The sequence below is a fragment of the Falco cherrug genome, chromosome 13, assembly GCF_023634085.1.
Source record: "Falco cherrug isolate bFalChe1 chromosome 13, bFalChe1.pri, whole genome shotgun sequence".
Taxonomy (NCBI): Eukaryota; Metazoa; Chordata; class Aves; order Falconiformes; family Falconidae; genus Falco; species Falco cherrug.
This window is the reverse complement of record NC_073709.1, coordinates 29,996,456-30,020,349: the sequence shown is the minus strand read 5'-3', so window position 1 is coordinate 30,020,349 and position 23,894 is coordinate 29,996,456. Positions and strand designations below refer to the sequence as shown.

The 23,894-nt window shown below is 37.8% G+C and overlaps 1 protein-coding gene across 8 annotated transcripts in view; it reads left to right on the top strand.

Moving 5' to 3' along the window:
- CDC42BPA (CDC42 binding protein kinase alpha) overlaps positions 1-23,894 on the top strand; it is a 189,915-nt gene that overhangs the window by 148,917 nt on the left and 17,104 nt on the right. For 6 of the 8 annotated variants that reach the window (XM_055725384.1, XM_055725381.1, XM_055725380.1 and 3 more), the window contains 14 exons: positions 3,014-3,052; positions 6,121-6,240; positions 6,933-7,013; positions 9,128-9,233; positions 9,990-10,126; positions 10,796-10,935; positions 11,598-11,679; positions 12,947-13,163; positions 13,902-13,964; positions 14,880-15,473; positions 17,453-17,550; positions 19,044-19,128; positions 20,858-20,981; positions 22,287-22,404. In XM_055725384.1, the coding sequence (XP_055581359.1) occupies positions 3,014-3,052; positions 6,121-6,240; positions 6,933-7,013; positions 9,128-9,233; positions 9,990-10,126; positions 10,796-10,935; positions 11,598-11,679; positions 12,947-13,163; positions 13,902-13,964; positions 14,880-15,473; positions 17,453-17,550; positions 19,044-19,128; positions 20,858-20,981; positions 22,287-22,404 (2,004 nt within the window). The remainder of the gene's footprint in view (positions 1-3,013; positions 3,053-6,120; positions 6,241-6,932; positions 7,014-9,127; positions 9,234-9,989; positions 10,127-10,795; positions 10,936-11,597; positions 11,680-12,946; positions 13,164-13,901; positions 13,965-14,879; positions 15,474-17,452; positions 17,551-19,043; positions 19,129-20,857; positions 20,982-22,286; positions 22,405-23,894) is intronic. The other 2 variants (XM_055725378.1, XM_055725379.1) reach the window with 1 other exon arrangement.

Sequence of the window (23,894 nt, the reverse complement as noted above, 5' to 3'; positions counted from 1 at the left end):
CTATTTGCATTAAAATGTGATATAATTAATTTTATTCTAGAAATGTCTGCTCTGAAGGGTGTAACAAAGAGGGTATAGTTTATGGGCCTATTCTACTGATGACATTTCCTTTCACAAACTCTGAAAGAATGTTTTTCTTCTAGATGCTTTTTTTTTTTTCTGTAAAACAGGTATATACCTTTGAGAAAATGTGAAGGTACCGTAAAGGTACAGACAAAATTTGTGGTACCATAGTAGATGGTATTTACCTGCATTTTTGTATAGCATATAGAAAACTTCTATCTTGCTGATGTTGTTGGAATTTTCTTTGACAAAAAGAGTAGTTTCCTGTCACGTTAAGTCTGCAATAAATGAATGGTATTTATATCCTTTAACTGGATTAAAGGAAAGTTCTCTATGTTGCCTGAGTATTAGGAACACTTGGTTTGAATCAGCAGGTTCTTTCGTTGAAAGTTACCTTTAAAAATATCTTAATATTCTCTTCTAAAACTTGTTACCAGAGAAATCAATGTGGCAGAGTAGCTGATGATGTTCTGTTTTGAAAGAGGAGACTTGGGACAAGACAGTTTTTCGTGGTTGCTATCTAGTTAGTTTTGAAGGACGTCGGTACTTTATTCTGTTTTTATTGTTGGTTGTTGTTTTGGTTTTGTTTTTTTAAAGGCGGCAGCATTTTTTTTTTTTTTTCACAAGCATTTTGACAACATCATGTTTATCTTTTTAGCTATGCAAGTGAGTAATTTTCAACTGTTGGTATACATCCTTTAAGGCATTCTTCCTGATTGGTCCACCCAGATCAAATCTTTTCAGATACCCATTTTTTAGTCTTAGATAAAACTGTAGGTATTCATGTGTATATTGTTGCACGTGGATGACTTACTACATGCAGAATCAAACTTCCCTTGTTACAGCTTCAATCTGAGTCCGACAGGAACATTTTTTTCTCAGTTGCATTGGGCGGGAGTACATTGCTGGCCTGGGCTGGCCAGGGGCTAACGTCTCTAACACCAGGGCAGAATTCTTTCTCGTCTGGCAAAGCTGCAGAAGAAGAGCGTTGACTGTTCAAAGATGAGAAGAGTATCTTGCAGACAAATGCAAGACTTTTTGAGCTACCTGTCTTTATGACAAAGAGAAATAAAGCTGATGTCCACATTAATAGGAGAAAGGTGTTTAAAGTCAGTTCTGCATCTTTCATTTATTGGACAATTACTTGATTCATTCATAGAGAGATTCATAACATATAGCCTCTGAATTATCAAAATAAATGGTTATTTATGTTTTAGCTCATAGAGTTGGTTCTACATCAATGTGTTAGTCAGACTCTAAATGAAATCATTAAATACAAATATATTAAAAATTCCTCCCCAGTGAATGTGACCTCCATTCCCTTCCCAGTGTCTCTTTTTGGCAGCAGTTACCTTGATGGGCAGCATGTCTTCTAGCATCTCAAGAATTAACCTGTGCTCAGTCAAACCTGAGAAGTGTGTGGGTTCTTTATGTTAAGACCAAAGAAGAATTACAAGTCCTCAGGCCAGACTCATGCAGTGCTGCAATATCGCATGGGTTTCAGAAAAGCCTCTCCTGTAATCAAGAACCCCAAGTAAATATTACTAATGGCCCATATTGTTTCTTCAGCCTCAGGTGCTTCATTAGAAATGACAAGAGTGTAAAATAATATGCAGTTGCAGTTACATAGCATTCTTTGCAACGTCTCTGACGTCTGTGTAACATACAGTTGTGTAAGCAGTACTGCGCTCGGCCCACTGATTACATTTGGCGTTTACTAGGGTGGGTATGTCATGTGTCAGCCATCCCAGTAACAGAATTGTTTATAGCACTCTGAATGACAAGTTAATTCTAATTTTTTCAATGAGGAAAACAGTAGCTTTGCAATTTCTACTGAAGAGAAGTAAAAATAGATGTCCTGCTGCCTCTGTAGCCTGCAGATGCTGAGCAAGAACCATGGTTGCTCACTGTTCAGATGTGTAGCACTCACTGTTGGTTCCAGCTGTCCCTCCTTGAAAACATACTTTGTCAGGTTGGCAGAGCTGGTGCCTAAATCCTCGCAGCTGCGAAAGCCCACACGTTTTGAGAAATGATCCTTGTATCCCCTGTGGACACAGCAGGGTGCAAAGGGCAGTAGGAACATGTTTTACTGTCCCTGGTATCTGATTTTGGTGGGGAGGGAAGTCATCTCCAATGACTCTGATGAACTGATTTCTAAACATTTGCCACTGTTTCTCCTGTGTGCTGCAGGCTGTCTCTCAGTAATATCTTCTAAGTCTCCTGTGTTCATTACAGGTGTGGGAGTTTTGCCAGGTGGATTTTGTGTATCTCACTAGCTATTAGAAGCAAGCAACTTGTTTTATCTAAAGATGAATTTTTGATTATTTAATAACAGTAAAGTGGAATCCTATTATTTTCCCACTTGCTAGAAAATACTGGTTTTCCCCTGTTATCAACACATTACAAATTAAAAATGTATTTCTGAAATCATCCTGCAATCTGTCCTCATATACAGTTGCCGTGGGCTGTGGTTAAACTAAACAAATCTGAACTTTTTAAATACCTACAGAATAAATCAAGCTCTGAATCAAGTTATTAAACAGAATAAGCCATAGTATATAGCATGTGGTGAGAGCCCTGACTACCTGCACATTCATAATTAAGTTTAGCATAATTCTGGTTCTGATACTTTACATTGGACATATTGTGCCTCAAAGAGATTGCTTTATTTATCTTGTTCAAAGTACAGAGATGCTAACTGCAAATTATTAGTATAACGTAGTCTGCAGTTCAGTCCTGTGCAAAAATGCAAACTTTAAAATAATTGTTCCTTTTTTTATGTTTCATTCCTCCTGTTGCCCCAGAATATCTTGTTTTCAAAATACTTGTAAAAATGACCATGTCTCTGTGTGTCTAAATGCTACCTCTGGAGATACAGGGTGACGATTTCTGAGCTGATGTGTGTCACTGTTCCGTTTTGTAACATATTCTCCTCCTTTCTTTGTTAAAGCGCTCTCCTTCCTGTACTCCAGCTAACAAAGGCAGACGTGTAAGAGGCTGTCTTACTCTATGTGGCCCTTTATTTTTTGCCTGTTTTGTACATGCCTTTGTTTAATGTATGGATTGTGTATTTACCTCACTGCATGTCTTGTGCTCCTGCTACTGTTTGCTGCTGCTGCTGTGCTTTTTGTTGTTTTATAGCTGTGGGCTAAAAGCTTTTGGAGTGTTCGATTTGGTAATCCTATGGGCAGAATATCACAGTAACTAGAGAAGATGCTTTGGGTACTTCCTCACTTCAATGTGAAAGTTTTTTGATCATGTAGGCACAGGTTGGGAAGATGGGTAAATGTCAGATAAGGGCCTGGTTTTTCCCTTGCCCTCAGCGGAGGGCATGTGTCGAGTTATGGGAATTGCCTATACAGGTTTGGCGTTTGGCAGGCATGTCATAGCAAAGGGTAGAAGATATCACAGTACAGAAATAAACAAACGGGAAGTGGGCAACTGAGTAAATTGGAGCATCAAGGAGGGCAGGAAAAATTCATACAAGGAAAGCAGAAGGATGTCTTGTAGTCCTGTTAAGCTGGAAAGCTCTACGGTGTTTCAAAAATCAAGGTGGATTTTTAACATGGTGTTATCAGAGCTTTGTCAGACTGCATTTGTAGCAGATAGACTATGTCCATTTTCAACTCATACTGCCACTTTTGTTTCTTTTACGCATGTATGACAATAGGAATAAGAAAGTATACAAAGCATTTATATTGAATATTTAATAAATAAGCAATAATGCCCAACAGCTCTAAGAGTGCCCTTACCTGTGCAGTTCAAAGCACACCGCTGTGTCTTAGGCCAGCATCCTTGGGTTTGTTGGCTGTGGCTCCAATTCCAAAGGTCATCTCTCCTCAAGATGTGTTTATACACAGGCCAGCTTTGGCTCAGACTTACACAGGTGACACTGTGGAGACAGCTAAGCACAGGCCTGTGGAAGACAACAAGGCTGTTACAGATTGCTAGGAAATACTGAAATATGCTTTTGATAAACCAGTGGATTTGTTTAATTTTAATGGTGTTAATGTGGTCCACGTAAGCTTTTGGCCATAGTTGAGTCAGGTTGCTTTAGTTCTTCTCATTAAAGCAAGGAACCTGGAGCAACACAGCTTAAGGCCCTGTTTCTGCAGTAAAGGTGGTGGTTAAAATTCCCTTCAAATTCTGTAATGGTAGATCAGGTTCTGTGCATTTTGTGGGCTTTTTATGTTCCGTAAGTAAAGTAAAAATACATTTGTTACTGGTTCAACATTTGTCTCCAACCACAAAGGCTTTGTAGCACATTCCAGAAAAATTCCATCATTCATATCATGCTTGTACTAAAATGAAGAGACACCATGAAAATTCTTTGGTATGCAATGCTGCTTTGAAAGGGAAAGCCTTTGGAGTATCTGGAAGCATCTGTGAAATGATAGATTAGATCTCTGAGTTTAACTTGCAGAAGAAAAGGAATGTCTGTTACTTGCCACAGAAAATTTGCCTGTAGTTACTTATTTGGCATATTTTTTAATTACACTTAAGAAGAAAGTAAAATTTTTGGAGGTCTTTGAGTGGACTCCAAGTTATCACATGTTTAGACTCAATTTAAAAAGGACAAAGTTTAAAATAATTGAAATAGTGTTACGTGTCTGGGGATTTGCTACTTAAAGGCATCAATGTTTCTAATACTGGATAAAGCTTCCAATTATTTGCTTCTGATAAACCTGAGCACAAAATGTTTGCTTTACTGCTGATTTTTGCCTCAATGCTTGAAACACATGATCTATGTGTAGAAAACAGGTGTATCCCAGTGTGAGAATTTGCCGTTTTCATTAGAGAAATGCTTACAGGCATCTTAATGTGCCTAAGTTGACTAAGCTGATGAGCATTTTCACCAGATAATTTTTTTTTTTTAAGGCTATGATAGCACTAGAAGCCATCAAACTTAACTCACTACTATTAAAAAAAAAGGGGGGGTGGAGAGAGAGAGAAAGAAAAACCAGCAACTGCACCTGTTCGCTACCATGACCGAGTTTCTGGAGGACAGGACTGTATATGCATGTATAAGATTAGCTTGGCAATCTTATTCCCAAAAAGCAGTAAAGTTTGTGCAATTCTTAGTATGGTGTCAATGGCAAATGAGATAAAAAACAGTGGAATGTTCATATGCTTTCTGTAAATGTTGCTGCATATTTGAGTTTGTATGCAAGCTAGCCAAATACTTTGTGATGGGGAACCGATGCCAGCATCGCTCCAGAAAAGCCAGGCATGCAATGAAGGCTTCTGTAGGCTTCCAGCTTTTAGTTTTACTATTAGTGGAGAAAAGCATCCTCATCTTGCGATAATTTTTTTCCATATAAATTTACATAGAAAACTTTGATATGGACATGTCTTGTTTTCAAGGAAGGATCCTGCATTCTCTGATTTTTTCAGTTGCACTGACAGAAGATGACTTGTTATCCAAGTTAACTGGTACCTATATGCCTTGTTGTTCAGTGTAGTTCTGTGTTGGGCTTAGTTTCATTGTCATATCAAGGAGTAAGAAAATATTCCCCTGAAGAAACTGAATTCCTGGTAAGGATGTTTTTGGAGTTCAAATGGGGTAGAAAAAAATAGCAGTTCTTTGTGAATATAATTAACACTAACCTCAGGAAGTATGTTGCTTGCTCTGCCTTTTCTCCTTATTTACTTCTAAATGTATTTGCAGTGATTTACATGGGCTATGTGGGAATTCACTTGTGACAAATCTTTATTACCAGTGGACAAAACCCAGCAGAAAATATTCACCCTTTGAAAATGCTGAGTTACGGGTCTCTTCAAGTGTTTATCAGGCCCCTGAACTAGCAGCTCTTATGCATGTGCTCACCTCTCAGCAGAAGCCTTGGCGTGTTCATTTTCAATAATTTTCATTGCATTTTTAAACTATAATTAGGAATTTGCTTAAAACTGAATTTTTATCCTCTCAGTTCTCTCTTAGGAATTCTACTGCTCACTTACCTTATTTTGGCAAGAGTTGAGAATTAATTTTTAATGATGTCTTTGATTTATTATTTTTTTTGGTTGTGTTTTTTTTTTTCTCTTGATTTGTTCTCCTAGATTGATTCAGTGGAGAATTTTACGTTGTCTAATACTCCATCACGGGATGAAGATAGCAAGTCTCACCTCCATTCAAGATCCAGATCTCCTTCTACAGCTAGTGAGATTGAACCAATCGAGGTACTCCAGTGTTGACAAATTTCTGTCGTCTTTTAGGAGTGACAGTTTCACTCATGTAAAAATTGCTACTGCAAATCCTTCTGTTTAGAATGAAGCTCGTTCCTCTGCAGTGAGACTCTTTAGGACCTTGTAATAACCTTCTGCACCAGTGGTGAATGGCATTTAGGGGAATGTTGCATGTCCTTTCCCATACGGCTAGGGGGGGTGGGCTAGGGGTGGGAACTATATTGAATCAGTTGTTAGATACAGTCTCTCTTCATAAAACATCCTCAGTCATGAGTATTTAAGAAATGATGGCGCAAAGTTAATGTTGTACTGTAGTTTGTAAGAGCACACTTTGGAGTCCTGCTGAAAGTCTTTTCGATACGAAATACTAGCCAGGCTCTGCAGCTGTGATAGTGTGTCCCCTTTCCCTGTTAAAAAAATTAACTGATTATTTTACATTAGAAAAGATTCAATCACATGTTTAAGATAATACAAAGCTACTTCTGACATTTAGGAGATTAATCTTACATGTAATTTTGCTGAAAAATAAGATTTGGTTTTCCGAGTCCTTTTCTGTGTTAATCAGATTGATTGCTTGTATGTTTGGGGGTGGGGGGGGTGGGACGTTGCAGTCTTTTTGCTTCATTCAGGCTGTCTTTGATACTGTGTACTTGATGCCTCATTGATCCTTTGGGGGCTATGTTCAGGTTACAGATCATCCTCCCCGTTCAATTCACACTCCAACCATGAGGACAGCATATATTGGATCAGGACTCTCTGCACCGAAGGTATTCAGTCAAGTGTTCACACTTTTTATAAGGTAGAGGGGAACATAGCACTCCCGGGCAACAGCTTCAGGAGAGCTGTTTGTCACAGCAATCTTACCAGAACTGCCTAGAAGGACTGTTTATATGGAAGCCGGTTGCTTTCTAAAATTTGAAACCCCTCATTCCTACATTATGTGGTTTGACAAGTTGTACTAGGCACACAGGAATCTGATTATAAGAAAAATGGTAGTTTGTAAATTAGAAAGAGATAAATGAACCAGGACATAAAGAAACGAAAAGAGACTTCCTAGAAAGGGGGGTGTTTCCTGGCATGTGTCTGACCAACCTGCCTTTATCTCTGTATACGATAAAACTGATGTCACTGTGGGACAGTCTCAGATTAGCACATCTGTGAGCTGATTAGATGCTTATTTTTGAGAAAAGGCAAAGTGTAAGCCTAAAATGAAACCATAGATTTGCATTTTTTATAAGCAGTGTAGAGTGAGAACAACAGCCAGCACTGGACTGGGAGGAGGAATTCCCGTCTTTCTGTCTTCGGGCTTTTTTACTTGCATAAATACTGATTCTGCATCAGTTGTTGAAATTATTTTGCTGTTGGCCAAATAAGCCAGTCAGCGTATGATAATTCACAGCGAATTCTGTATATTCAAGCAAATGAAGAATAAGATAATAGCTACAGAAGGAAAAATTACCCCATAAAAGTTTCAGAAGTGCCCCAACGGCTTAGGAATCTTCTCGATATTTAAAAAAATGACGGTTTTTCTGCAACTAATCAGTGAAGTAAATAAGTCTTTCTGATAGATCTGTTTCTCTGATTTGATAAATTGCAAAACAGCAAAAGACTTCATTTGTGTAAAGGAAAGCTAAAAAGTTTGAGCAGACAGTGTTCTTTGGCAGCATCTTAGTAAATCAGTTAAAAAATACTGCACTTGGAATCCTGTGAAACATTCTACTGTGCATATAATTCAATTTTTGCAAATATTTTGCTCAGGAAGTAATGATTGGCTTTCTGATTTATTATGTTCCCTAAAGAACCTTCTTACTTTATGATTCCATTAGTTTTTAAAGCTAAGTATTGTTTCCCTGCAAGTTTCGAAACAAGACATCCATCTGTAGACAGGCTTCCATTGTAACAGGAAAACTGTTCCTGGAGATGCATGAGGTTTGAGCCCTTAGCTGTGATATCTTATGCTGGGAAAACCAGGCAAGTGATAAAAATGTTAATATACCTACACATTAAAGTATTCTGCAAAATTGTCTTATTTCAGATCACATACATTATCCAAGTTGCTTGGATAGCCTTTGTGTTCACCCTATGCTGTATGATTTCTCCACCTACCAGTTGTTACTTTGCTGGTTTGTTTTTTGGGTTTTGGTTTTTTTTTTTGGAAAAGCAAAGCAGTATTCTGGATTTTATATAAGGCCTTTTATGAATCATACTGCCACATTATGTAGTGATTTAGCCTTGATATCATAGCATCAGCTCTGCCATCCTTAAGGGGAGAGAATTAAAACACTTAACTCATGTTGTCTGTGTTCCCAAGAACTAACAGAAGACAGTCCCTTTTAAAATCAACTTCGTCTGTACTCTTGCTTTTGATTTGCGTGTTCTGAAATTGCCTGTGCTTGCCACCACAGAACTGAACTCGGTCATGCTTTCTAAAAATTAGAATTTTGAAAAAGTTGGGATATTTTTCTTTGAACTTTGGCAACAGTCCTTACAGAGGAGCACTTGATTTGCAGCTTAGAAAATACTGTGGTAGGTTAACTTTGGCTGGGAGACAGTTGCCCACCAAGCACATACATAGACACATTCAGCTTCTAGAGTGTAATGGAATAATTTTGGCAACTTTCCTATCTGCAGTGAAAGCAAACTCATGTTCTGAGACACTGTCCAGTTTCCATGGTTTTGTTTGCAAAGGATGGTTTAAATTATCAACAACGAGCACTGATAAGGAGTTTTTTTCAGCCTGTGTGTCAGCACCTCAGATCTCATTTCAGCAAACACAAATAAGCTACCTTTTTTAATGCAGCTATGCACTCTGGTGTCTGTGAAAAAGATAACTGTTCAGAAGCGTTACAGGTGTTAACATCCTTGTCTGCTTTTTTCACAGCCTAAAGCGCACCAGTTTGTAGTGAAATCATTTAACACACCAACAAAATGCAATCAATGCACATCTCTGATGGTCGGTTTAATTCGACAGGGCTGTACTTGTGAAGGTAAGCACTTGTGAAAGCAGGAGGTGTGAACTGAAGTTCTTACAAATGCAAATTGCACAGTACATGTTGTAGTGTGATAATGCCTGAGTCTTCTATTTTGAACAGCAGAATATATTGTCATGCTTCAGTCTTTTACCAGTAGAAGCCAAACACTTCAAATGTCTTTTGTAACAGATTACCTGGTTATCTGGGGACATACTCCAGTTGGTGGTGGAAGAGCTTAGCTCAGTTTACTTAAAATAGCAATAAGAGGCCACAGTCAGCAGTCAGGTATGCTGCCAGCAGTTTTGCTCTCTGGTTCAGGGCAAAATGTAAGACAGTTTTGCTGTCAGTACCAATTTTGCTCCTTTCCAGGGCTACTTTATTCTAAGCTTGTATGTACACAGAAAGACATTCATCATTTAGAGGACCTTCCAGCTTTTTGTTTGCTAGTAGAGTTGGGCCTGGAGGAGATCACAGAGATTATCTCAGTATGAGCTTCTGATTAGGCTCTTTCTTACCTGGGTGAAACCAGACTGTATCCATACACCTCTGAAAATGAGAAAGTCAGAATTTAGAGCAGATGAACTTCAAAGCATGAACTGCTCCTGTGCGCAGACTTACGTTTCTGTCTCAGTGTAGCAAAGTACAGTGAAACTATTCAGCTGTTGGTCAAAAAAAAGAGAGGATTCCTTTCTAAATATCGTTACTGTCATAGCTTTTGCATTGCACAAGAAATAACCATCAAATCTTTTTGTTTCTTCTCTTCCTCACAAGTATGTGGATTCTCTTGCCACGTGACCTGTGCAGACAAGGCTCCTGCAGTATGTCCAATCCCTCCCGAACAGACTAAGGGACCTTTGGGAATAGATCCACAGAAAGGCATAGGAACAGCTTATGAAGGACATGTCCGAGTAAGTATCAGGTAGCTGCATTTGAGGCACTTATATTAAATTTGTTGTTTTCCAGAGCTGGAATTAAACTCTTGATTGGAGCATCAGGGGGGATGGATTTAATTATACCTTAAGGTAACAGTTTGCAAACCAAGACCTACATTTTTACAAAGCAACTGTTAGCATTTTCAACAGTAATTATCTCCCCGTTTTTGTTAGCCATTGTGCTTTGAGTTGGTCTTCAATAATCCATCTCTAAAGATCAGATCATCTTCCAGGACCTATGAGTTTTTGAGTCTTTCTGTTGATGCTATTACTGTCTAGCATCATTGGTGTGGGTTCTTGTACATGAATACTAAAAAAAACTACTCTACATGGTCAACAGGAATATGGCCAAAACTAATTAAAAATGAGCTTCTTTCTCTGTATTTGTTAATATCGCTTTGAATGAGCTTGTGAAGTAAGAAGGAAGGATCTGTGGTGCTATGAATTTTTTTAAATAATACATTGTGATGTCTGTGTGGCTGTGTGTGATGCTCTTACTGCACCTGTGCTATTACTTACATTGCTTAACATTGTTACTGAATAAAAGCTTGTCAGCCTAGATGAGAGAATTGATTTTTGTACTGTATCTTGGATTTTTGATTGCATGCAAACTTAGAGAGTTGATCAGAATTTATTTTGCCAAAGGTACCAAAACCAGCTGGAGTAAAGAAAGGTTGGCAGAGAGCGCTGGCAGTGATCTGTGATTTTAAACTCTTCCTATACGATGTAGCAGAAGGAAAAGCATCCCAGCCCAGCGTGGTAGTGAGTCAGGTCATAGACATGAGGTAAGCTGTTTGGTGCTGAGTGGAAGCTTCTCGGAAGTACTGGGAGGGGTTTTTTTCTGCTTTTTGTGAAATCGGTAAGCAAGCTCCAGAGCTTTTATGAAAAACTGTAATCTATGTTGAGAGCCACTTTTTGGTTCAGAAGGGCTAGTTTGTTCCCACTGTCTTCAGTATTACTGAAATACTACCAACTTCACTGAAGGTTGAGAACATTTAACACAGCAAGCAGGTAAAGTTTATCTCTGAACTAGGTTAGTTTATGCAGGAGGTCTCAAAAAGCTGTAGCATGTAACTTATAGCTTCTAGTGAGCTCGGATTTTAATTGAAGAGTTAGAGAGGTGTTCTTGGTCTAGGGCTATTTTTAATGTTTGATTATTTTTATTTTTTTAAAAAGGTTTTAATTTGAACAGACAAAACCCACATACTCAGAATAGATGTATCTCCATCAACATTTACCAGGAATTAATCATGCAGCATTGCATTTGTGAGTTTCATCTGCAGATAAAGAGGAAAGGGTCATTTTAAGAATTAGATCTCGTTACTGTCTTGTTGTGTCCTGTCCTTCACAAAGCAAGGCTATTGGTACAACGGAAATATAAATAAAAACCAAACATATAAATTTTACTCTTTAACTCTTTTTCAATTATGTTTGTGGTCTCCATAAGGGATGAAGAATTCTCAGTGAGTTCTGTCTTGGCCTCAGATGTCATCCATGCAAATCGAAAAGATATCCCCTGTATCTTTAGGGTAAGTATTATGTCTTGAACCCAGTAACCCAGAAGTACAGGGTTTCAGAGTGTGGTGTACGGTGTGCACTCACTGACAGCTTGCTAGTATTTTATTTCCTTTGCAAGTTCTGGCCGTGTGGTATCCATGGCAGCAGCAGCAATGCATAAGGATCTGTATGTATGTTGTTTTTGTGGTAAAAATAGCACTAGTACATTTAAATAAGCTCCCATCTCCCCTTTACGTGGCTTTTATTTTTTTAACCTTCACAGTAAGATGTACTTTTCTCAATCTCCTGTTAGTCATTTGGAATTCTTCTTTTCTTTGTGATCTTCTACATTTTCATTTCCTACAGTCACCTTCTGCTTCTCAATTTAACTTGTTGTGGTATTCCTGAAGCCTTTATTTTATATACTTCTATATATATTTATATATTTATATTTATATGTATATATATTTATATTTATATTTTTATATATATATATATATGGTCTCTGAAAACTTCCATTCATCAGGTAGTCAGTATAGATACCTAGTGTAAAATGCTCATCAAAATTTACTTCTGTTATCTGGTATCAGGATTTTGCCATCATTGGCTTTTTCTAATACTCTTCTTATTTTTACTAGATATTCTATTTAACCTTTGACCTCAATGAAATAACTTTGGTGTCTTATTAACTCCCCTGTCATTTTTTTACTATACCGTTGTGTTTCACTCCTTGTTTTTACAGCTTTCAGACTGTTTCATCACTCTGCATGCTGAGAGGAGATAAACTTACAAAAGGGGCATTCATATTTGTCTATAGTAGCTGTACCAAATAGGTGAAAAGGACCATAGATCATTCTTCCAAAAAGACCATTCCTATTGCATTAAATTATTAACAAATTAAATAAATGAATAAACAAACAAACAAAACTTATTGGTCTTTAAAAAAAATACAGAATACTTTGTAAGAATGCTTTTCATTATACAATTGCAGTGAGAAACAATTGATTACCTTATTTAGGGCAGACAATTCCAAATGATAGAATAAATACAAATGTATTTGACATAAACCTAAAGTTTTCTCTGTTCTTTGCTGGAGTTATTCGCATCTGCAGGTTTTTCTGCTGTGGGTCCTTCATTGAGGTGGAGTGTTTTCTATTAACTAGGGCTAAATTTTTGCATTCTAAATTCAGGCAGCTAGTTAAAAGGACACTTTATAGGCATCTGATACTCTTGTAATAATCATAATGATTAATTTTGTTACTGTTTATGACTTAAAATGCACATTTTAAAATTTTCCAGGTTACAGCTTCCCAGCTCTCTGCATCCAGTAATAAGTGTTCAATCCTGATTCTAGCAGACGGTGAGAATGAAAAAAGCAAGTGGGTAGGAGTGCTGAATGAATTGCATAGGATCTTGAAGAAGAACAAACTCAAAGACCGCTCAGTCTATGTTCCCAAAGAAGCTTATGACAGCACCTTACCCCTCATCAAAACAACACAGTCAGCAGCAATCATAGGTATGAAGTGAGTAAGAAGAAAGCTCTAAGAAAAAGGGGTATGCCAAAGACATACTTTTTTTGCAAAAAAAATTATTAAATGGCATAATCTACTGAATAGAGAGTAATAGGTAGTTTTTATCCCATATGGAAATGTGCATGAGTTTGAGAAGTGCAATTCACTACCCAGTACTTCCATCAGATCTTTCAGAATATTCCCCCTATTCATACATATTCATAATTATGAATAATTTTGACTGAGAATTGGATATTAGTCTTTTATTATTCAGTAAACTTAATTCCTTAACTGGGCAAAATTAGCATTAATAGAGTAGATCACTGACTTTACAAAAACTGCTTGGGGGACCAGATAGAAGACAAAATCAGAGAATGAATTTAGTAATTTTAAATGCTATTGCTCAAAATATGGTAAACTCTTATTTAAATTATTTAAATGTGATGTTACAGTTATTTTGAAGTTGGTAGTACACTTAAGTGCTCTGAATGGTTTGTTAAAGATTATGTTTCTTGCTGTTACTTCTACTATCAGGAGAAATGGGAAACTACTTGTTTTCAAAAATTTGAAAGATTGGGAGGTTACCAATGTTTGTGGTTACATGAATGTGTTTGGTTTGGCTTTATATTTGTTTATTTCAAGATAATAAAAACCTGTCTGTCTTAATCAGAATTATCACTGTTGTTGAAGAAGTATTTCCAAAGAAAAATAAACTTTTTTTTTTTTTCCTCTTAATATCATAGACCATGAAAGAATAGCTCTGGGGAATGAAGAAGGGTTATTTGTTGTGCATGTCACCAAAGATGGTAAGAGATTAGGAACTGGTAATGATTCCCCTAATATTAAATAATCAGAAAATGACTGTGTAACCTTTTTTTCTCTTTCAATATCCTCTGGTTTAATTTTTCTCAATTTAATATGTTATCAGCTGGACTGGACAACCCCATAAGAGAGCCGATAATCAAGGTGTTCTGTGTGCTTTTTGTTTTGGGTATCCTTTCCAGTAACAATGATCCAGCATCTGGAATGCATTTGAAGATTTTCTTCCCTTGTTTGAAGCGGGTTCAATACTGAATTCAGACCAGGTTGCTCAGGACTTTGTCCAGTCGGGTCTTGAAAATCCCCAAGGACAGAGGTTCTACAGGCTCTCTGGGCTGCCTGTTGCAAGTTATTCTGACAATGAAACATTTCCTTTGTATATCCAGTAGGAACCTCCCTCATTTCAGTTTGTGAATGTTGTCTCCTCTTCTGCTGTGCGCCTCAGTAAGGAGCCTGGCTTGATCCTTTCTGTAACCTCCTTCTTGGTATCAGAAATGAAAACTTAGGTTCAGTATTGTAAAGACATGCAATGACAGATGCCCAAGCTAATTCAATAAGCTACATGTTTAATTGTATGTTTCAGCTTTTTGAGGGTTTTTGTTTATTCAGTAGTTTTATAGCTATAAACTGTTTTTTAAGTGAGTACTGAAATAATAACATATCAAATCCACTCCTCTCTTTTTCCAATGAGGAAACGCCAAAGGTCTGTCCAGCATTGCCACATCTGGTATTATATTAAAATGCAAGTTTTGATTCTGTACTTTTTAATACTGCAGGGAAGCAATCAAGGGGGTTTCTTGGGTTTCCTTCATAGTTTATCTTTACAAATACATACTTTATAATCAGTTCACGCTGAAACATTATTTACTTGGATTTGGGGTTGTTGTTTGTTTGTTTTTTAGAGATCATCCGTGTTGGTGACAATAAGAAGGTTCATCAGATTGAGCTTATCCCAAATGAACAGCTCATTGCCGTAATCTCAGGACGAAACCGTCATGTGCGGCTTTTCCCTGTGGCTGCCCTGGATGGAAGGGAGACTGAGTTTTATAAGCTGGCAGAGACAAAAGGCTGTCAGTCAATAGTTTCTGGACATGTGCGCCACGGAGCTCTTACCTGCCTGTGTGTAGCCATGAAAAGGCAGGTCCTCTGTTACGAACTAAATCAGAGTAAGACACGTCACAAAAAGATCAAGGAGATCCAAGTCCAGGGGAATGTCCAATGGATGTCGATCTTCAGTGACCGTCTTTGTGTGGGCTACCAGTCAGGTTTCTTAAAATATCCCCTTCACGGAGAAGGCAGCCCATACAGTCTGCTCCATCCAGATGACCACACGCTATCATTTATCTCACAGCAGCCAACTGATGCCATCTGTGCAGTCGAAATCTCAAATAAAGAATACCTGCTGTGTTTTAGCAGCGTAGGGGTTTACGTTGACTGCCAGGGCCGAAGATCTAGACAACAAGAACTGATGTGGCCCGCAACTCCATCTTCTTGCTGTAAGTTGCTCTGTGTGTCAGTGTACTTGCGCTGTTATGCATTGAAGCGATCACTGCTTGTATTAACATCCACAGGAAGTGAAGGTCAAGGATAAATTACCTGAGAGGTAATTAATGCTTTGTGCATCTGTCAGAATTTTTAATCTAGTCCGAGGGTTTAATCCGGATCTCGTTTATGCTAGTTTTGACAACTCTCTCACTGACTTTTACTGCTGTAACACAAAGAGAAATCAAGGGTCAGGATTTCTACCTGACATCCGATTTCTAAATGTATGGCCTGATCTCTCAAACAGCCAAAAGCCTCACATCCTACCGAGGTTAATGGGATCTTTATGCATTCACTACCTCTGATACTGGACTGTTGTTTTTTAAAGTCTTAAAACTTGACTGCACTTTGGCTCGATGTTGTGATTCAAGCTTTCCTGATGTTCAGTCACAATCAGGATCTGGTAGTTTGACTTGTTTTTCTGTAACGGAGTTTATTCCTACTTAGTGTTTGCTTTTTTCTTTTCTTATTCCTTCGTTCTCTCTTCCTCAGCCATTCTTGTTGACACTCTTCTTATTCATCTCTTCTTTTTCGCTTTTTCAAAAATCAGTTAAGTTTTTTTCCCCCCTCTGTCTCCTTCCCTTCCAAAGTACCACGTAACAGCAGGCAATATAGAAAATATATTTTGTAACCTTAAAGAAAGAATACTGTAATTTTTCAAGATCCCAGTTTCCAGCAAGAACTGTTGACTATTTATTGCACATTCTCTCAAAGCTGGGGCTTTATCTTTTGACAGTTGGAGGAAAACAGAAACTGCAGTGCCTCTCTTCTTTTTAATGTCCTTCTGAATGCAGATAAAGATTAGCCACATTTGTCCTCAGAGTCAGCTTTAGGCTGATTTTTTAGAATAGTTTGCCGCCTTGCTTACTGTGGCAGCAGTAAGTCCCAGTGCAGAGGAAAGGAATGTTTCACCTTGTTTGAGTGAAGGCCCCTCTGAATGTGGAAGGAACAACTTTTACAGGCTGTGTCCCTTCTGGTTTTCAGGAGTGTGACTATTATAATGGACTCAGAGAATGAATGAATCAAAATAAGATTTTGTGAGAGATTGAAAAACAGGTGTTTTCACATGTAGCTATCTATACTAGTGATTGACATTTGTGAAAGTTTTTGGATTGCCTTAAATGAAGTGACCTGATGTTATTCCAATTCAGAATGGGGGTATATTTTATAGCAAAAAACCACCGTTACATTTAAACACAAGTTGGATGCTCTTGTTAGTCTTTGGCAGACCATGGTAGTCTTGTTGCCAACATGGAAATACTGAACTCTCCTTTAGAAGTGATCCCAGTGGAACAAATTTCATCCTGGGGAAATGTGCCAGATAAGTAGCGCAAGAATTCTCTTTACAATCCAGAAAATAAGAGAAAAGAATTAAAGCTAGAAGGAAACATGAAGATTTTTATGACTATGTCATGGTTCTTAGTTCCAGCTGGTGTTGCATTTAGTACATAGTCCAAAGACGTAAGAGCTCAGTTCATTCAAATGACAGTTATTAAACAACAACAACATATAGGCTTAAATAACAACAATAAAATAGTTTTCCTACCACATCATTTACAAAATACAAGCTCTTAAAAATAGGGCTTTTAGAAGAAAAAAACTTCGAACCACATCAGTGTTTGGCAGAGTAAACTGTAATCCCTTGTAGTTCAAAAAGTAGTTTGGTTCTGCAAAGTTAAAAGAAAAGTCATGGAGGTTTTAAGTCTTTGGTGGTACTGGTTTGCTTTTAGAATAAATGTCTAAGTCATTTCTGAGTTAAGACACATTTTCCAAAGGTTGTTGTTGAATTGAACCCTTTGGTCTGGGTTTTTTTGTTGTGGGTTTTTTTTTGTTTTGTTTTGTTTTTAAATAAACGTGGTTAAACCATAAGAAGTTTTATGTTTTGAGCCCTGTCTAAAAGCACCTGACACTACACCTGATCATTCCCTCTCAGGTTACAATGCACCATACCTCTCTGTGTACAGTGAAAACGCAATTGATATCTTCGACGTGAACTCCATGGAGTGGATACAGACTATTCCTCTGAAAAAGGTAACTTGCTGTTTCAGTATCAGATACATGTCTAGACTCAATATTGCTTTGCTACAGTCATACCGTTTTTTTCTGGACATCCAAAGGCATCATTAAAACTGCTTGTTTAGACATACTTGAACTAAAAGAAGAGCTAAGAATTGGCAAAGAATGCAAAGAAACTACTGCTTTTTGTTCGAAATACGAGATACAAAATGTGTTCTGTGTGTGGTTTCACTGTTTTAGATGAATGGTCAGTCTGGTGCGTATGAGTATGTTAGACACTGATATTATTGTAGAGAGCAGTTTCTTGATATTAATTGCATATGGCTTCATTGGGACTGATTGCATCTACGTTATTGCTAGAAGATGCTGGATTGTTAAGATAATTAAACAGGCCTTCAAAAATCTGTCTTCTGCTGCTTGAGAACATTGTAGACAGGGTTAGAACATTTTGATTCAACCAGTACAAATATTAAAACCTTGGATGATGTGGGGTTTAGATCACTTCTCAAAAAGAGGAAGTTTTTGAGATTTGCCCACGTGGTCTTGTGTTAAGTCACTCGGTCTCTCTGCATATCAGTTTCCCACGTGTCAGCTGCGGACCAGGATATTAGAGCAATGCTGTAAGGATAAATAACACAAAGATCAAGGTGCTCCACTATTAACCATCTTAAGAAGAGAAGAAGAATCTGACCTTTTAGAGGAAATCTTCTCTACTCTTTCTGATGTTCAAACTTTGAGTTATTAAGCAGTTGGAGCGTTTTTTTTTCCCTAGACAGCAGAATGTGATTTAGTACTTTGATATTTGGCTCAAAACTGCCTATTTAATGAATGAAACTACTTTAAACAAACAAGAACTGCTACATCTAGGAAGCTTTAAAATGGCAAATTATTATGAAGAGTTTGTTTCTAACACAATTTGCGCACTTGGGAAAGTGGAACGCTTCTCTCATTTTGAAGTTGGAAATCACAAATACCAGTAGGTTTTAGCAATCTGTATGTACTCTTACCAAGTTGCAAAGCGTAATTGTGACATGGTACTCGTGAAAATTAAAAGCACGGCTTATTGCTTTGTGCATCTAATAGACAAAATTGAATTGTTATATGAACTAGACTTCTAACAGAACTATTTATTTAAATGCTGGGACGGATGGTGTTAAGCCTATGTCTTTAAGTGGAATTTTAGGCAATTCCCTCTGTACTCATTCTCCAAACAGAAGTTTTAAATCTGAAATTGTTTCTCACTGTGTTTTGTGGCTTTAATGACTCAGTTGGTGTTCTTGAAAGCAGGCATGTGTTACTGGAGATAGGAGACAGTGCAGGCTGGAGGGAGCAGTTCTGTAGAGCAGGTTTTGCTCTGGCCGGTTATGCTGTTCTGCTCCCTGGTTGGCTATAATATAACAGTGCTCCTTTTAGAGAGTTTATAATGCATCTTGAAACTTTCAGAATACGATATGTATATAAATGTGAGTTATTATTATTATTACAAGTACGGATTTTCCTCGTTTCAGGTACGACCCTTGAATACAGAAGGATCGCTAAACCTTTTAGGCCTGGAGACAGTTAGATTAATATATTTCAAAAACAAAATGGCAGGTACGTAAAGAGAAGCCAGCTTTCATCTTGCAATTATTTTTTTTTTTTTTCAGAAAGTGCTTTTTTTCTTTGGCCCCGATCTTTGCATTGTAGAAAGGGATTTCTCAAATGGATGTGAAAGCAAAAGCTTACAGATTCCACAGTGATGGCAACGATGTCTGCTAGGCTGCTACTCTGAATGTTTTTTCCCCTTTTGAATATTCAGTGAGGATTTGAATGAAGGCTGGAAATAGAAAATGGAACGACTAGGCACTCCCTGCAAATCTGGGATCACCTGCCAGAACGCTATCTAAAAATGCCTGCACAATTAAAGACTTTAATAGCAATCTTGGCAGTACTAGATAAAAATTAATATTACACTTAACCTAAACGGACCTTTCCCAAGGATTGGAAAGTAGTAATATGTATTCATAGCTCATTATTAGGGCCACATACGATTGTGTGCCAAAGTTTTAGCTTCAGAATTACAGTTTTGTTATGAGTCTTTTGGACCGTTTTTTTTCTAAGACCCTATTTCATAAGCACGCTCCTACATAATTTTGCTAACCTTTTGTTTAACCTCTTAGATGGAGAGGGGATGTGCTTTGTTTTAACAATCAAAAGCTATAATTTTCTCAACAACTATTCTGAAAATAGTGGAAGTAAACACTCCAGAAACAATACTGCTGTTGGCAGTGTTTCAGGGTTTATTTACATTGCTAGCAAAGTAGTACAAAAGGAATGACAGTGGTAGAGAGGAGCAATATGATGGAAGTATGTATAAAGAATTTTCAAGTCTAATAAAGATCGAACATTAAAAGTAGGGCAGAAGAGAAAAAAAACCCAAAAACGGAGAGCATAGAATCAGAAGTGGGTAAGGCTGATGCTTTGCTCCTTCCTGTACACTTCTTGCTGTCTTTTAGAAAAGGTTGCCAAACAGTAAACTATCCTCCAGGTGTATCTCTCTAAATGCCTGCAAGTTTTTTTCCTGAAGCTGCTTACCTAGTAGATCCCACAATTCATGAAATCTCCAGCTGATCTTAAGGAAAGAAGAGATTTAATTTCCATACAAAAACTGTTTTGGCAGTGAGCAGTAGATGTTGGGTATGTTCAAGCTTATTAAATGTAACTGTAGTCTCCACATATGTATAAAACAAGGCAGAGCAGTTGCAGCATTCATTCAAAGTAACGCTCCTATTGCGTTATTATCACTGCTATACAATTCACGTCTTTATTAAAGATGTCTTGGCCAGACATACACATGTGGAAGAAATCTTCCCTTTTCCCATGGTTGCACCAAAATACATCAGTGTTCAAACCAGTTCAGAAGGAGTAGTCTCTTTGGAGCTGGGAATGAATGAAAAAGTGTCTTGCATTGAGTTTCCAGACGATTGGCAGAACAAGACTGTTCTAGTGATTTTCAGTGAGAACTGCCCAAGAAAGCCTGAGATGGAGGACTGAGATGCTTTTCTGTCCACCTAAATGGTTGGTTTGGAAGAATTAATGGGTGGTATTTTGAGAACATAGTTGTGGCAGCTTGTGTGTGAAGAAGGGTTAAGTCTGTTGCTATATCACAGACTAGGTGGTGACCGAGAAAAGCCATAAACCAAGGAGCATTTGTTGAGTGTTGGTAGGAACTGGGTAGTGTCCAACACTAGCAAGAGCAAAGGGAGAAAATGTCTTTGAATTCAAATTCTATGGAGATCTAATGAATTAACCCACTGGATCATTATATTTCTATTGATTTCAGAGGGCGATGAACTGGTTGTTCCTGAGACATCAGATAACAGCCGGAAGCAAATGGTTCGAAACATCAACAACAAGCGCCGCTATTCATTCAGAGTACCAGAGGAGGAGAGGATGCAGCAGAGGAGGTCGGTATTCAACATGTACTTGTCTTCCGTACATGCCTGTAGGCCCTGAAGGACAGTGACTGATGCCAATGTAGCACTTCATTCGTTGCTTTCTGGAATGCCCATTCAGATGTTTCTGTCTCTTCACTACCGTGTTAATCCTCAATGTTTAATTTGTGTTAATACCAGTTTGGATATGGATATGCACTGGATACACAAGTATTCATTAGTTCAAATTAATTATGTGAAACAGCTGTAATTTGGAATGCATGTCTCCACATACTGTATATAGGTACATAGGTGTGCACATATACTGTATATATAAAAATCTGTAATAAACACTTTGCGAAAGAAGATTACATTGCTAACTATGCATATGGATTAATTACTTTCAGGCTCTGGTTCTGCTTTTCTTTCTGAAGGCAATTCTACTCTCAGCAGTATTCCAAGGCATCTGCTTTTTTGATTTATAGATTTAACTACATAAACATTCTATAAATCTCAGGAAACTCACCTCTTCAGAGGACATAGGACTTCAGGATGTGTTTCTAATAGAAGTCTTTAACAGGTCACAAATACTTTCCTAAATGGCAATAAATATAGGTCTGCACTACTCACAGTGTTCACAGAGGATGTTACTGACCATTTGCTATCACTCACTAAAGATGACCTGCTACTGTGCTAAGCTACACTCCAGGAACTGAGTATTTCAGTTTTCTAACTTCCAACGTCTTCCACCGATGGTTGGGTCCCAGCTTTGCTTTCCTTTTGGCTCTAAGAAAAGTAACAGCTGTGTACAGTGGAGATAAAAGTCCAGTCCTTGTCCTTGCCTTTTCTGAGCTGATTGCGGTTTGGTCTTTTAAAATTTTATTTATTCTGAGTTCTGAAATGCATCCTTGCCATTTTGAAGAGCTTTTAATTCTGACCACAGACTGAGAAAGGTACTGCAGTATTATTTTAATTCTATTTTCATATTTGTCCTTCATTTTCATCTCCACTTTGTAATACATCACAAATGAGTGCTGCTTTTACTCATCTTACAGAGCTTTTTATCAGCTCATATTGGTTGTATATTCTTTGAATGTTAGTAACTACTGGGCGTGGGCTGCTAGCCTGCAAACAGCATTATTTTCTTCTGGCCCCTTGCCCTCTCTTCAAGCTGGAAGCTTGTCCATGCCAGTGCTGATAGCAAGGGTTTATCGCTGTCAACATGGTTAAATAGTTAATTTCCATTTTAAAGTAGCTGATAATCAAAGCTCAACATGATTTATAAATGTCCATCCTCACCTCGAACGAAATATCTAAACAAAGTGCTTTCTTTTCCAGGGAGATGCTACGCGATCCAGAAATGAGAAATAAATTAATTTCTAACCCAACTAATTTTAACCACATAGCACATATGGGTCCAGGAGATGGTATACAGATTCTCAAAGACCTTCCGATGGTAAGTACAAAAGTACGCGTGGGAGTGACTGACTGCAATAGAGGCTGCAAATAAGTGAGAGAAAGACAATTACAGTTTTGAAAGTATATTCAGAGTGTTGATGTATTTCATACCAGGAAGAGTGACACGGGAGACAGAGGTCAACGTGCTCCGCTGTGTGCGATAAAATTTAAACAAAGAGGATGACACTTAGGCGTGGAGGGGAGGAGGAAGAGTGGCTGATGCCTCCTGGGTTTTAAGGCAGGTTGGCCTCTCAGTGTTGATGATAGTTTTTATGACCCATATGAAGGGATAAAATTAATAGAATTTGAGCCTGTGTTCTTTGTGGGAAAGAAAAGAGAAATTCCTTTCTCTGTGAACTGTAGTTCAATTCCTTTTTTCTCTTCCCATCTTTAGCTCCAACTTAGCCTGTCTCTTTTACAGCCTTTTATCCTCAGACGGTGGAGCTGTAGCAGTTTAACAGTGTAGTGCCCAATATTTTTTTTCTATGCCAAAGATGATATTCTTCATTTTCTCTCCAAATAAACTAGTCTCAATGAAACAATTTCTTACATAAAAAAAACTTACCTTATAAGTTGAAAAATGGAAAAAGAAAACATGTAATAGCGCGCGCACACACACGTTTGTTTCCCAAAGCCTTATGTAGGAGATGCTCACCTGAAAGTTGCTGAAATTTTTAATGAGCTAAAACCCAATTAATACTTTATTAATAGGAGAGTATCATACTGCTTGCTTCAAACTACCTTGAGCATCTTGTTTGTGTGTTCTGTATTGTTTTCTAAACTCTTCCACGATGACATGGACATGATTCAGAAGATGCTAATAAGCACTGTAAGAAAGATCAGATTATATGATACCGGACAGATAAGATGAAGTACCACTATAAGACATAGGAATTAGTACAGAAGTGCTGTCTTGAAGCATCATTGTTACTACTTGGAGTTTGTGCAGAAAGCAGATGCTGAAAAGCCTGGAGGAAACAACAGTAAGACTGGAAAATGAAGTGTACCATGCAGCTGCACTACTTTAAGAGCTTAGAAACATGACCTCTGGTCTTCAGATACTCGTTTTACCTTACTTTTGCAGCAGATGGTACTTCTATGTTACACTTTACCATAAAGTCCGCGCATTGTACATGAGCCTTTCTGGCACTGTTTTCCTTAGATAGGAATATGCAAGGAAAGGAAAGGATATACTTTAAATCTTGTACTAGAGACGCTCTGAGAAACCTCTCAATAACAAATACATTCAGTGCAGCTGAGCAAAAAACAGCACTGTGTTTGTGTGTGTATGTTTATACATTTCTAAATAATGAAGGAGCTGCTTCTAAGAAAACACGTGACAAATTCAAGGGAAGTTGGCAGGTAGTGTCTGTCTTACCTGGATGTGAGTGCACATATATCTAATGTTAAACAAAGCATGGCTATTTCCTTCAGGGCAGGATGTAGATCAGAATCTTTTTTTCCATTTCTGGTGTGTTCTTTAAACTA